The sequence below is a fragment of the Felis catus genome, chromosome E2 (genome assembly GCF_018350175.1).
Source record: "Felis catus isolate Fca126 chromosome E2, F.catus_Fca126_mat1.0, whole genome shotgun sequence".
Taxonomy (NCBI): domain Eukaryota; kingdom Metazoa; phylum Chordata; class Mammalia; order Carnivora; family Felidae; genus Felis; species Felis catus.
This window is the reverse complement of record NC_058382.1, coordinates 28,290,693-28,305,742: the sequence shown is the minus strand read 5'-3', so window position 1 is coordinate 28,305,742 and position 15,050 is coordinate 28,290,693. Positions and strand designations below refer to the sequence as shown.

Here is a 15,050-nt window from a genome sequence, read left to right as displayed (position 1 = left end):
GAGAAGAAGGAGATTAAAAACTTTAAAAGTGAAGGGGCGCCTGGATGATTCAGTTGGTAAGCTTCTGACTCTTGATTTTGTCTCTGGTCATGATCTCATGGTTCGTGCGTTCAAGCCCCACATCAGTCTCTGTGCTGACAGCAAGGAGCCTGCTTGGGATTCTCTCTCTCTTTTCTTCTTTCCCTCTCTGCTCTTCACTTGCTCACTCTCGAAATATGTAAATAAACTTAAAAAAAATAAAAATAAAAATAAAGAAGCTATAAGCCACCAGGATGATGTGTGTGTCTCATGTTACAGTGGGAGTGTTTTCCATCTTTAAATAGCCTTGGCATATGTTGATTTCAATGGTAAATTTTTCATTTTGATCCTCAAAAGGAACCACGTGGTTTTTGAAATTTTCCGTGTCAGACCACCACAAACTGAACTGGTTTAGATAATATCTATTTTGCCTTTATTTTTTCTGCATGAACGTTGTAGTATTCACCTGACCTAAATACTAGACTCTAGTCAGTTACAGATTATCTTTACCTTTTCCTTTTTTCATCCACGTATCAGTTGAGATTTATTAATAAAACCAGCATTTAATTCTATCTTCGCTATCCATTTGACTACATAGATAACATTCCACTTACTCTGAAAAAACTGAATTACGTTCAGAGAAATGGAAGCTTTCCCAACTTTTCATCTGGTGAAAATTAAACTAGAACAGTTTATTTCAGCATATTTCTGACCTTCTTATTGCTTAATGGGAAAAAATTTCACAGGTTTTTTTTTTCTTTTTGTGAATAGTTTTCTTCTGATCTTTCTCTTACGATGACAGGAGACCATAGAAATGGGCCCCCTAAGTGTTTTTGCACAAATGATTAAGATTTGTCATAAGTGGAATGAACTAATATGTTCAACGTTTTAGAGTTTTCTACATGAGTATGTTTTCTTTTGGGGAAAAATCCAGTAGTCCAATGTAATATTAATTAGCTTATTCAGCTCATTAGGCTGTTCAAGTTGGGTTTTTGATTTTTTTTGTAATTATATGGAAAGTATGCAGAAAGGTCATTCAGCTTTTTGAATGACCAAGTGCCATTACCCCGAAGTCCAGTAAAGCCTAGCACATGACACTTAAGATCATGGAATCTACAAATGCCTTATCAGATCCAGTACTCTCTTGCCAGTTATAGGCCCAGTGGTCATTTAGTATAAGTAATAGCCATCTGATGTCCTCCCTCATTCGCCTTGTTTCCCAAAATATATATTTAGTAATTCTTTGTTTTTTTAATGTTTATTTATTTTTGAGAAAGAGACAGAGCACAAGCAGGGGAGGAGCAGAGAGAGAGAGAGAGGGAGACACAGAATCCAAAGCAGGCCTCAGGCTCCGAGCTGTCAGCACAGAGCCCAATGTGGGGCTTGAATCCATGAGCTGTGAGATCATGACCAGAGCCAAAGTCGGGTGCTTACCACCCAGGCACTCCCTATATTTAATGATTCTTAATGGAATAGAAGTTTTTCCTACTATCTGTAACAAGGGTCCTTAACCTGGGGTCCCCCGGATAGAAGCCACAGATAAGCCTTTAAGGGGAACCTACTAAAATGACATGAACAATTTAGTGTTCAACTTGGTGTGCATATATATGCTTGAGGAATGGATCCATGGCTTTCATCACATTCTTAAAGATCTGGGATGTAGCAAAATTCTGAACTGATAAGAGACTTGGCCAGACACTGAGGATCCAATTTAAATCCAGTTTAAAAATAACACCAAATTTCTTGGGACCCTTGAGTCTATCTTCTCACATGCTTTCAAATAATACTAAATCTACCTGTTTTTATCCCCTGTAAGTATTCTAAGCTGTCATCACTAGTTATTAAATAGTGAGATTTGAATATTTGGTTTGAATTTAGAGGAAGAGAGTTTGTTTAGAGGGATTCTTTTTTGTTGGGTTTTTACCATTTTAACTCAGTAAGGCCTTGGTATAATCACTGTCACATTTATACAAGGTAAAAAATTACTTGACCATGAAAACATGCAGTGGAATTGAGCTCTCCAGCACATGTAGGTACTTTGAAATTTAACCCAAAAGTACAGTTTTGATAATTTGGCTATTCTAGTTACATGTTTCAACTCCTCGAGATTGTATGGTTTGTAGCACATCGGCATGGTTTTGCAGCATTCTGCAAGTTATGTTTAGCTTACGATAGTACCCAAATATTAACATTAGTGTAAATGTGTTAGTGTTTTTGATCAGTTAATTTGAATTTCTAATAAATATTGTGATAATTTAGCCCTGTCCCAGTTTTCATCAGGATTTGAAATTATTTAATTCATAAACGGAAACTTACGATGTTTGTTTTAAAACTAAGAGTAGTATTTTTTAATTACATGAACTCAGTTAAGATTATTCTATTAAATGGAAGTATTTTCTTCTAATTCTTTTTCTGTGTTAGTTAGATTATAGTGAAGAAACCCATTTAAAAATTTCATCTTGGGGCGCCTGGGTGGCGCAGTCGGTTAAGCGTCCGACTTCAGCCAGGTCACGATCTCGCGGTCCGTGAGTTCGAGCCCCGCATCAGGCTCTGGGCTGATGGCTCAGAGCCTGGAGCCTGTTTCCGATTCTGTGTCTCCCTCTCTCTCTGCCCCTCCCCCGTTCATGCTCTGTCTCTCTCTGTCCCAAAAATAAATAAAAACGTTGAAAGAAAGGAAAAAAAATTTTTTTTTAATTTCATCTTGGGGGCCACCTGGGTGGTTCAGGCGGTTGAGCATCCAACTCTTGATTTGGGCTCAGGTCGTGATCCTAGGGCTGTGGGATCAAGGCCCTCATCAGGTGCTGCACAGAGCGTGAGGCCTGCTTAAGATTCTCTTTCTGCCCCACTCCTTGGCTCTCATGTTCACTCACTTGCTCCCTTTTTCTAAAATAAATAAATAAATAAAAATTTCATCTTGGGATCTAAAGGTTCATGTAATTAATTACAAAATGTCTAAGAATTTAGAAAGAAATGTATAATATTTAAATTAATTTAGCAGTATTTGTTAGTGAATCTTAAAACTTAGTAAATTGTTACTAATGTTGTAAAGAGTGAAAGAAAGGTTTTTTGTTGGTTTTATCTTTTTTAATTTTTCAAAGGCCTATATGATTTCAAACAGACAGGAGGATGCTTTGTTTTGTTTTAAATGCATTTTTCTTCTTAATATTCTCTCTCCAGGATAACTTCAAACTAATGTGTACTAATGCTATGATTTACAACAAACCCGAGACCATTTATTATAAAGCTGCAAAGAAGCTATTGCACTCAGGGATGAAAATTCTCAGCCAGGTAAAGGAAATTCTTTGTCATAAATAATAACATAAAATCTATATACCTTTGTTTTTTGGTTAGAGTTGATAGAGATCCAGTCTAGTACAGTACTAGTTTTACAGGCAGATTTTTATTAAAGTAGGAAATACTAAAGGGAAAAAGTTTTCACATAAAGAAGAAAGTTAAAGCAGGAAAGTTCTCATTTGGAATTGATGCAAATAAATACTGGCATTCACTACTAATTATTTATTTTAGAGGCTATTGAATTGGTAGTCACCAGATAGATTTATATTTGCTATGAAAGAAACATCACCCTGAATTCCAGGGTAAGATTGATTAGATGAATTATGAGAGCTTTTAGGAGAAAAGCTGTCTACTTCCCTTTGTACAGATGGACCCTGATGCTTTGGTGAGGCACAGGAACTCCTTACAGTAGAAAGAAACAAAATTTCAACGAGCAGTAACTTGCTGGTTGCCACCTCCCCACAGGAGCACTGTCCCTTGAAAGACCACAACTGCTACATAATAAGGTGTTGAGGTGGGAGGAACATGTGCACATGCACAGACACTTACTTCATCATCAAGCTTCATGAGAGCACATAAACATGACCGTGTGTTCAAAACAGGTTAGTGGCAGAAAATGACACGGGATGCCTCAGAGCTACGGTTTGAGGAAAGGCCTTGGGGTAAATTGAGGTGATTGCTGTGCACCTGCTGGGAGAAAAGGAGAGCTCACAAGATAAGTCGTGTTCTTTGAGGTTTTACTCAGCTCTGAGTAGGGTGGGAAACTAACAGAAATGATCCTGGCACCTTACCATGGCAGGAAGTTGGAGTTCTTTGAACTTGTGGACCTCAGGCAAGGCATTAACCACGCTGGGCCTCCAGTGTTCTCGTGTGTGGAGAAGAAGGTTTCAAGAGTGATCTCCCAAGATGATTGCTAGCATTAGGGTGCCAACTCCATAAGAGCTAGAATTGGGAGGAGACTACGAGAACGGAGAGCAAGACAGGAGAGGGATTTTGCGAAGAAGGAAACGAGTGGGTATAAGACAGGAAGAATGAGAAGGAAATCAGAATTAAGAGCTTGGGCCCAGACTCAGGAGAGTTATAGGATAGTAGGAATGAGTCATGTGTAGCCGCACATGGCTTTCCAGTTGTTGTAGTGATCATCTGTATCATGCTTTTACGTTGAAAGAATTGTCGTGGTGTGCAGATATCTGAGTGTCTGTGTGCTTGGCCCTAAAAGATTTCTTGGATCCGTTTAACTGGGGAAAGAAAAACATTTGGATTGACAATTCTTGTGCAGACAGCATCAGTTCCTACCCTTTCCTAAAGACTTAAGACCCTGTAATGTAAGCCAGTTACACATCTTTGGCAAAATCTGTTTACCCCTCTTTGCAGGAAGGTTCAGAATCCAGAATGAAGCCATATTCCAGATTTAAAAATCTGCAAATGCTCGTTACTACACTTGAAGTAAAAGTGCATCCTGCAAGTGCAGTCGTTAGTTACTCCAAAACTGGATATTGAAGTTTTAGGAGAAAGTTGAATTTGCAGTATTCCAAGTAAATTTATCAACTTCCATTTCCCATTATTTTCTTTTCTTCAGATAATGTAGTTAATATAACATGCAAAAGAGTCCACTGTCTCTTGAATTTTCCTGGGGATGGGATGGCTGGAAGCACAGAAAATAAACATTCTTCTCCACTTTCCCTTTTCTCTCTCTGTGGTCTTCCTTTTTTCAGATCTCTTCCTGTTGAGGAGCCCTACCCATCCTGTGTTATAGTTTCCTGTTGACTGTCCTCTCCACCCTAAGTGGGAGGGATCCTTACAACAGTGATTTTTAAACGTTTAAATTTAGACCTGAGTTAACTCTTGTAACAGCAGTGCTCCCAAGAGAGCCCAGTACACCCTTCTATGATTGATGTCTTTTAAAAGATCATTGGTTTTGAATGTTCAGTGTAAAGATTGTACAGTCATTTATCATTTTTTTTTTCATTTACACACAAATAGTGACTATTAGTAGACCTTTTTACTTATTTATTTTTTAGTAGTAGACATTTTTATAAAGGACACGTGTAGAATAATTTGTTTGCTCTCCTAGATAAATACTAGCATGCTGCGTGCTAGTACAAACAAAGTAATAGAATCAAGGTTCAGGGCTTGGCTGTGCCTTCGAGATGCTGAGTGACCTCAGGAGGCAGTGTTACCTTTCTCAGCCTAGTACTTCACTCCTAGAATCATGCCTGACATGTGGGAAAGCACCAAGGGTTAGCTGTCATTAATGGCAAAGAATCAAGCCCTTTTAGTCATTTAATATTGTTAAAGTGATAAGTAGTATGCTGATTGGGAGACATCTTAATTATTTTTTAAAAAGACTACTTTCAAAGGAAAATTAAATTCAACTTTTTCCAGTGATTTGTGTTGAAATTTAGAAAATTTCTCTAATTCTTTTAATTCTGTGCATGTTCTGGGTTTTTTTTAATTGTTTTTAATGTTTATTTATTTTTGACAGAGAGTGAGAGACAGAGCATGAGCGGGGGAGGGGCAGAGGGAAAGGGAGACACAGAATCCAAAGCAGGCTCCAGGCTCTGAGCTGTCAGCACAGAGCCCGATGCGGGGCTCGAACTCACAGACCACGAGACCATGACCTGAGCCGAAGTCAGATTCTCAACTGACTGAGCCACCCAGGTGCCCCTGTGCATGTTATGTTTTTTAGAATTCCAGAATGTTTTTGATGTAGGTTCTCCTCTTTATAAAATCGAAGAATGGAAATAAAAAGATAAGTGAGAGCTTCATGATCTGAACACTTAACAGTGCGCCAGACTCTGATTTAGGTACTAGAGAGAGATGGGTGAGAAATTACCTAAATGATATACACAAGGGAAAACACAAACGGCCAATAAAAAGTTACAGAGACAATCATACTAATATTTTTTTAAGTATGTATTAAAATAGACATATTTTTAAAACTCAAACTGGCAAATTACTTTAAATACTGTTAAATTTGGTAAGGATTCAGAGAATTTGTCAATCACTGACGTGTATATATAATGTATACACTAACATGTAATACAATGTATATTAATAAAACTATTCTGGAAAGCAGTTTGGCAGTAAATATCAAAAGCCTTAAAAATACTCATTCTTGTTGACCTAGTGTTTTCACTTCTAGGAATTTTGTTTTTTAAGTATAGTTACATACAGTATCACATCTAGGCATTTATCCTGAAGAGATCTTCTTGGAGAGATTTATTTACAGTGATGTTCATGAGACTTCTATTTGTAATAGTGGAAACTTGGAGATAATCTAAATGTCTGATAGCGGGATATTAGTAAGACCATGGTACCTAAGATAAAGTTATATATATATATATATATAATATATATATATATATATAGTTACTGGAAACACTTTAAAGAATACTTAATGATATGGAGGTCACATGCTTGTAATTTCTTAATGAAGAAAATGCATGTTACCAAATATTCAGCGTAATGCCAATCTGTTGATATGTGTAATGCTTAGAGAAATACTGGAATAATGATAAATTAACAAGGTTTTTTTTTTCTCCTCTACCTAAATCTTTGTCTACAATGAAATATATTACTTTAATAGTTTTAAGGTTACTTTAAGATAAAAGTTCAGTAAAGATAGCTAGTCCAGGGACACCTGGGTGGCTCAGTTGGTTAAGCGTCCGACTTCAGCTTAGGTCACAATCTCACGGTTCGTGAGTTCAAGCCCCGCGTCGGACTCTGTGCTGATGGCTCAGAGCCTAGACCCTGCTTCAGATTCTGTGTCTCCCTCTCTCTCTGCCCCTCCCCCGCTCACACTCTGTGTCTTTCTCTCTCTCAAAAATAAACTAACATTTAAAAAAAATTGTAAATAGTCCATGTTCTTGAGGCTCTCATATTCTGCACTACTAATATAGCAGAGTGTGATGAGCCAAAGCCCCTTAGGAGACACTAGAGGCCTGGACTTCATCACTGGTTCTTGACCTTAGGTGAGTCATGTAGCGTTTCTGGGCTACATTGTTCTTATTCAAATGACCTCTGGTCTTCTCCAGTTCTTAGTTTCTATTCTGCAAAAATCTTCCCTGCCGTTGCCATGCAGCCCTAAGGAGACTGCACTCCATATTTTATCCAGGGACAGTGCTCAGTTGGAAGGCAAGAGTAGTCGCTAGAAACAGACGTGCCTCCAGAAACCTCAAGCCCTTAACCACAAAGAAAATTTCACAGCATATCAATGCAGTGGAAAATTAAGTACATGTTTCACAAAATATAAACAAGGCTTCTTTGGTTAGAAGAACATTATGCTTTCTGGGAAAGAAACTACACTAGCAACCTTTCATTCTCCTTGAAGCGTGTTGTTTTCACACGGAGTAAAATGCCAGAGTCATCAGTGATTATCCTAGGATACCAGAGTATAAGGGTTCTTAACATGTTCACATCATCTAGCTTTTGAAATACCTGATAATTCTTAAGTTTCACAAGATAAGCCATTCTGTGAAATCTAAAATTTTAACGTGCTATTAAATTAAATTCTGCTTTTTAAATTTAGTACTGCAAAGAATACTTACTAGTATTTATTCATACTTTCTCTGAACGTTTTGATGATGTAGTCAGGTTGCAAAGCACTCTCTTATGTTGGAAATTAAATGATCTGAATTGAAGGAATAGACTGTATTCTGGTCACCAAACATTTCTCTTGTTATAATTATATTTAATTGCTTTTCTTCCCTTTTAAGTGCGAACTCACATTGTGAGAACGAAATGCATTACTTTAAAAATCAATGGCAAACATACAATGAGAATGTTCTTGAATATTTTTAGGAGAGAATTCAGAGCCTGAAGCAAAGCATAGAATTCATGGCAGACTTGCAAAAAAGTCGAAAGCAGAAGGATAGAACGGACCAGTCTCAGAGTGGGGAGGACAGCGGCTCCTGGCCGAGAGAAAGGGAAGACTCCGGAGACCCTGAAACCCGAGCCTTCAAGGGTCCCAGCAAGGAAAACAAAAAGTAAAGAATCTTCGGGATATTGAAGCTAAGCTGTCTTTTTCAGCCTAGGAAGGGGGAAAAATACTAATTCGGTGCCTGCCTTGGGAAATCCAGGTCCTGGTCCGCCCGTGGTTGGTTGGTTGTGGCATGAAAGTCCATTTTGGTGATGTGATACCCTCCTCTTCTCATAAAGGCACTATATGGAATCGTTTAAACACAGTTCAGAACAATGGTTCTGAATGTATATTCTTATGAAAGTAGTTTTAAAATCAAGAAATTATCTTTAGGGACTCATTGTCAGTGAACTTATTTAAATAGAACTCTAAGAAAAAATTTGTATTCGTTACCTCATTCCATAGACAGTGATTCAGCTTACCTGTAGTTAAAGCCATTCCTAAGGAGATGGGCTGTTGCCGAGGTGCGTGCTGTCCACCAGACATCGCCTGGCGGGACCAGTACCTCCCAGCAGTAGCCGGCGTGGCCGGACGCACGTGCGTGCACCCGCTCTCACCTCTCGCCAGCGGCCCCCGTGCCTCACACCTCACCGTCCTCTCTGGAAGAGGGTTCTAGGGAGCGGCTTGGGATTTCTGCGGTTGCAGTGCAGTGCAGAGAAAGTAAACTTGTGACATATTTTTGTTCTGTTTTTAAGATTTGTACAATTTAAATGTATTTCATTTTAAGTTTTAAAAATCAGGCTATGAAAAGAAAATTCCATGTCTCTCTGCTTTCAAAATACGTTTGAGGTAGAATCCATTTGTGTGATGACTGTATTGAGAAAAATGTTTAAGACAAATAGCACCAGATACCGAAAGGAGGGAAGTAACCAGGGTGTCGGGTTTGCTTTACTTCGAGTGTGGCACAGGCCCTCGGCAGGCCCCTAAGGAACAAAGCCATAGTTGGTGATTGTAGTGCCATTGTCACCCTTTGAGTTGTACCCCTATTTGGAACTCATTTTAATGTTTTCACCTTATTATTATTTTTTTTTACTTAGTATTAATGTGTGTTTTCAGGAAAGACAAAGATATGCTTGAAGATAAATCTAAGAGCAGTAACTTAGAAAGAGAGCAGGAGCAGATTGACCGCATTGTTAAGGAATCTGGAGGAAAGCTAACCAGGCGGCTTGTTAACAGTCAGGTGATTGGACTTTTCCTTTCTTTTCACTACCTTCTGACTGGTCGTCTGAGACATGCAGTTTTCACATTGCTTGTGCACTTGTAGCCCGTGTCTGCCATGGAGTTGTTCAGTACAACACTCCGAGGAGGCAGATTTAATAACGTATTTATAAAGGACATGATTAACCTTTTTCTCTGTTATTGGCTTTTAGTGAAGTTAATGTGTTCTAAACTTGGCAAATGAGCATTTATACTCTGGTCTCTTGAATTCATTGTTTAGCACATTGCTCTTAAAACCGAATAGATTAATACATAACTTCCAGCAGGTCACTTCCCTTCCCTGGTCTCCAGTATCCTCCTTTTTTTAACAGAGGGGACAAAACAGAGTGGCCTGAAGGCCCCACATAGCTCTTTAAAATTCTGTTTCCTTAACCTTCATTTCTGCAGCCCATTAGCACCTATGTATATGGAGCCAGGTGGGAAAGTTAATATCTAAGTGTAATGGTAGCAACTTACTATATTGGTTTGATTAAATTTAGGGCATTGTAGTGATATATATACATATATATGTATGTGTACATGCACATGAATGTGGTACATATAAAACTGTTGAGGACATTTGGATACTTTGGGTCATTGCAGTGTGAATTTGAAAGGAGAAAACCAGATGGGACGACAACATTGGGGCTTCTGCATCCCGTGGATCCCATTGTGGGAGGTGAGTTCACAGGTCACACTGTGCATGAACTTGCTGTTTCGCAGGCAGTAACCTGGGTGACGTTTTAAACCAGCAGGCCTAGTGCTGTGAAATCCAACCGTATTGTCAGCCACAAAGAACTTGGCTAGGCATCATGTATTTCATGCTAATAGCATGAATAGCTTTACTTCGTCTTTAAGTAGATTCTATATAGATCAAGTTTTCTTTAAACTACAAAGTCCTGGGGCGCCTGGGTGGCGCAGTCGGTTAAGCGTCCGACTTCAGCCAGGTCACGATCTCGCGGTCCGTGAGTTCGAGCCCCGCGTCAGGCTCTGGGCTGATGGCTCGGAGCCTGGAGCCTGTTTCCGATTCTGTGTCTCCCTCTCTCTCTGCCCCTCCCCCGTTCATGCTCTGTCTCTCTCTGTCCCAAAAATAAAAATAAAAAATAAACGTGGAAAAAAAAAAATTAAAAAAAAAAAAAAAAAAAAAAACTACAAAGTCCCAGGGCACCTGGGTGGCTCAGTTGGTTAAGAATCCAACTTCGGCTCAGGTCATGATCTCACAGTTCAGGAGTTCGAGCCCCATATCAGGCTCTGTGCTGACAGCTCAGAGCCTGGAGCCTGCTTCAGGTTCTGTGACTCCCCCTCTCTCTGCCCTTCCCCCAGCTCGTACTCTGTCTCTCTCAGGGGGAAAAAAAAGTCTGGAATTTAAATGTATTTAATACAGAATATCAGACCCACAATTAAAGCCAAAATTTTACAGTTTCTAACTCTGGCTCAAAGAGATTATGGTGTGTATGCTCAGTTATTTCTGGAGGTATCTCAAAACCTTCTTATAAAACATCTGAGTGACTTCTTAAATTTCAGTGACTAGAACGAATATGTATGCCCTACAGTACCATATAGGAATAATAAAAACCTGCTGACATGATGGCTTTCACTGTAGTTGGTGGAAAGTTTGTAAAGGTTGGGAAGCATTGCTTTAGAACCTCCGTCATGTTTTTTATTTCCCTCAGGTATTTTAATGGTAGTAGTATAGGGAATAATTTTAAAATTTGATATAAGAATTTTTTGTCATTCACCTGAGAGGAAAAATCATATATTGTGATACGCAAATGTGAGCATGCTATTTTATAAATACCCATTTTCCCCACCGCCATTATGAGAGAGATCACTGGGGATACAAAAATGAATGACGCTTCAGTTAACGGTCTCCAGTATTTGCCTCTTGCTGCAGGCAAGGCCTGTCTTGGGTGCCGGAGGTGGAGCTGGGTGTACAGCAGGGGACAGAACAGAGATGAGTCCCTCCCCTTTTGTCTGTGGGGTGCGGAATGGAGGAGCCAATGAGAATAATCGCGTGAAGAAGAGCAGCTGTGACGGGACACAGGTGGGGGTCAGAGAAGGCTTCCTTATTCCTTAGCAAGGTGACGTTTAGGTTGGTCCCAAAAAGTGAGTAAGGAGTGCGGGGATAGGAGGTAAGAGACTTTGAAGCAGTGGGAAGAGCCGGATGCATTTGAGGACTAAAGAGGGGAGCCTATTCGTGTCTTTCAGCGTTTCCCTCCACTCTTGAGGTGCTGACGGAATCCCTTCACGTAGAAGAAAAGTGCTGTCTGCAAAGCAACACTCACTTTTTGCTTTTATGTGAACTTGTCGTTTGATGTGAAATTTATATGGTATTGAGTCAAAGTGCCACGGGATCGGGAATGTTGTTCTTTCTAGTGTAGCTGTGGTGAAAATTTGGTAACTAAGAGGATAAGGATGCAATTAACGATTTAGGTGACACCTTAAGATCTGCCCCTTTCTTCACGTCCAGGGTCTGTCTCTGCCCTTGCTCTGCTTCCTTGCATTTGCAGCTCCTGGAGTCGGTGTGGCCCAGGCTGCCCTGGCTCCTCACGTTTCGGCAGCTTCCTGAGAGGCCTGAGCACTGGTCTAAGGTGGAAGCTCTGCCCCTGCTCACTTCCAAGCTCTTCTTCCAAATTCCAGACTGCTCGCCAAGAGGGAGAGAAGCTCCAATTTAGGTGTTCGGGGTTTCTCGCGAGTGCTTTCATCCCCTCACGCTGATCACCTGTGGCATAGCCTCTGTTCAAGGGTGGTCGTGGTGCAGAAACCAGAACGCTTCCCTAGAGATCGTGTTTTCTCCTCATACCACCCGTCCTTCCCAGTTCTGCTTATATCAGAGTCCATCCAGTTACAGGGTCTGCTCCTGGTTTACAGAGCGCATCTTTACGGACCGTTCCTCACTGCATTGAAAGTATGCCTCAGAGATCCTAATTCTTCTCCTGAATGTACCACGAGTTCTTGTCTTTAGTTGGGTGTTGTCCCCTAGTCTTTTACTAAGCTTTTCTACTCGTTTACTTTCATCACAGGTTTCAACTTTTAAATCCTTAATTTTTGTTTTTAAGTGAACTGCAACATGATTATAAGGTATTCCAGGAAGCAGGAGAGGGTAATGAAAAGGACCAGGTCTGGGGCCTGGCCACATTCCTACCTTGCTAAGCTGCGATTTTCTTACGTGAATAAAGCCTCCTGGACAGAGTCCCATGGATGGCACGAAGCAGCGTGCGTGCAGACACCCTGCAGATCACCCATCGGCTCCTTACCACGTGCACCTCCCACACCGAGCCCGGTCTTCTGTTTCAGAACCAGGCTACTGCCCTGTGAGACTGGGAATGACAACCGGAAGGCTTCAGTCTGGAGTGAATACTTTGCAGGGGTTCAAGGAGGACAAAAGGAACAAAGTCACTCCGGGTAAGGTTTTTTCCTCAAGCAGCTAGCGGGGGGAAAGTGTAATTACCACTTACTGCTTTATTACTAACTCTTTTGGTGGCATTTTTGCAGTATGAATCAACTCTTTTATTAACTTCGGAAGAAACTGAAAAATCAGTTACTAGTATTCAAAATGACTTTTGTTCTTTCTTTCCTCGGGGGAGGAGTCACTTGAGTTGTGACTTCATGAGGATCCAGGAGGGGGAAATACCTACCTTCTATTTGTTATGCCAGTCATTGAAGTAGTAAAATTAGAAGGGAATAATCTTTAATAAAATAAAAATCAGTTTGACACAGAAGTTAAAGAACAGTATTGCAGTACTTAATTTCTGTCAACAGTGTTATACTTGAATTACGGACCCTACAGTTCTTATGCTCCACATTACGACTCCACGTTTGCAAATATCAGCAAGGACGACTCTGATCTAATCTATTCAACCTATGGCGAAGAGTCTGATCTTCCAAGTGATTTCAGGTGAGTCACCAGTTCATCAGTCTGCTGAGTGCCATGTTGTTCTAAAATCCTAATAAACGTGTGTATATACCAGGGGTGTGGTCCAAACTGGAGGTATAACTTTTGAGACCCCGTGGATGTGTTAGTCCTGAGGTGAGTAAGGTCACCTTAGGGAGGAAGTGAAGGGCAGGAACAAGTCCAGGACTGAACGCTGACGCCTCTGTCATTGAGAAAGTCTTCTTTTTCTTTGACGGTTTCCCCAGGAGCATTTCATTTCACTGTGTTCTTGATCTTGTTTGCTTCTCTCATGACGGTAAAGTTAGCACTGGTAAGGCTGTAAGTATGCTATCGTACCTAGACAGAAATTTTTACACGGTGGCGTATAAATTTAAGTCATGTCTGGTGGAAACCGTTGGCCGGGATGGGAAGATGAAGCCGACAGGTGATTCATATGGAAGTGACTTTCCCAACATTCTCTCTTTCAGCATCCATGAGTTTTTGGCCACATGCCAGGATTATCCATACGTGATGGCAGATAGTTTACTGGATGTTTTAACAAAAGGAGGCCATTCTAGAACCCTTCAAGAGTTGGAGACGGTAAGAAGGCTGCTAAAGAACCGGGTAATTTATTATTGGCTCTCAGCATTAGTCACTGAGTGTTATGAAACCAGGGGAGTCACCAGGGTGACAGCTGGGCTGCCTTCCCCTGAAAGACAGCCCAGCCTGGGTGTGGACCGCGGGTGGAGGACAATGAACGGAAACGAGTAAGCCAGCTACCAGGGTCTGTGAGGGCCAGAAGACTGTCGTTATCTCCCGATCTTGGGAACATAAGAATCAGGATGGGGCTGGCTGCTCACAAGTCAGCTGGTGCCATGTACCCTAACAGAAGAGGGGGTCTCGCTCACTGGATTGAAACCGAGTTGACTTACAATGCTAGCGAATGTCCTTTTCTTTCTTATGTGGTAAGAACACAGTGGTGGGGCCCCAAGGAACAAAATAAGAAACTTCCTCTTTGCTGTCACTAACACTTGTAGACTGTCTCTAGTTCACTTGGACATAGTTGATAATCTGGCAGACCCACAGCTCAGAGACTAGAACCAGACAGTGTTCCTGGTGCAGAGGGAGAGTCAAGCTCCACACCGTCCTTGTCACCATACTTAGAAGAACCTTACGTCTCTCAGGGTCCTAGCTGTTCCCAGTGGCTGTGGCTACTGTCGCCTTGTCCTCTGCCCTCACTACACATGGGGCTGCTGGTCCCTGGGTGACGGTCAGCAGCGCTGAGTCGGCACCTCTGGCTCACTGAGAACAGCTGTACAGTCTTAGTGCTCGATCTGCTTTCTTCGCATGACCTAAAACCACGCACCTTCGCATCAACTCAAAAATATTTTTCCTCTAGCCTTCCCATCAGTTAACTTGAATTAATTAGTAGTATTCAACTACAATTGAGTATCTTTCATTTGGTTGATAGGGCAAAAGATTTCAAATATGAAATTTCTCTGTCCACTGATCCAGCAGATATTCTCAGAATAGATCTTAGAAAAATTTAAAAAGTTATATATAAGGATGTGTTGTTTATAATTTTTAAAAATTGGGAATTGGTTTTAAAAAATCATAATAAAGCTTTTTTTTTTTTAATTTTTGTTAATGTTTGTTTATTTTTGAGAGAGAGACCGAATGAGCAGGGGAGGGGCAGAGAGCGAGAGGGAGACACAGAATCTGAAGCAGGCTCCAGGCTCTGAGCTG

General features: G+C 40.7%; 1 protein-coding gene across 5 annotated transcripts in view; it reads left to right on the top strand.

The window, feature by feature from the left end:
- Positions 1 to 15,050, top strand: part of BRD7 (bromodomain containing 7) — a 47,920-nt gene that overhangs the window by 18,446 nt on the left and 14,424 nt on the right. For 4 of the 5 annotated variants that reach the window (XM_045047189.1, XR_006590818.1, XR_006590817.1 and 1 more), the window contains exons 6-12: positions 3,196 to 3,306; positions 8,116 to 8,300; positions 9,290 to 9,413; positions 10,034 to 10,109; positions 12,728 to 12,835; positions 13,193 to 13,328; positions 13,793 to 13,928. In XM_045047189.1, the coding sequence (XP_044903124.1) occupies positions 3,196 to 3,306; positions 8,116 to 8,300; positions 9,290 to 9,413; positions 10,034 to 10,109; positions 12,728 to 12,835; positions 13,193 to 13,328; positions 13,793 to 13,928 (876 nt within the window). The remainder of the gene's footprint in view (positions 1 to 3,195; positions 3,307 to 8,115; positions 8,301 to 9,289; positions 9,414 to 10,033; positions 10,110 to 12,727; positions 12,836 to 13,192; positions 13,329 to 13,792; positions 13,929 to 15,050) is intronic. The other variant, XM_023245810.2, reaches the window with a different exon arrangement.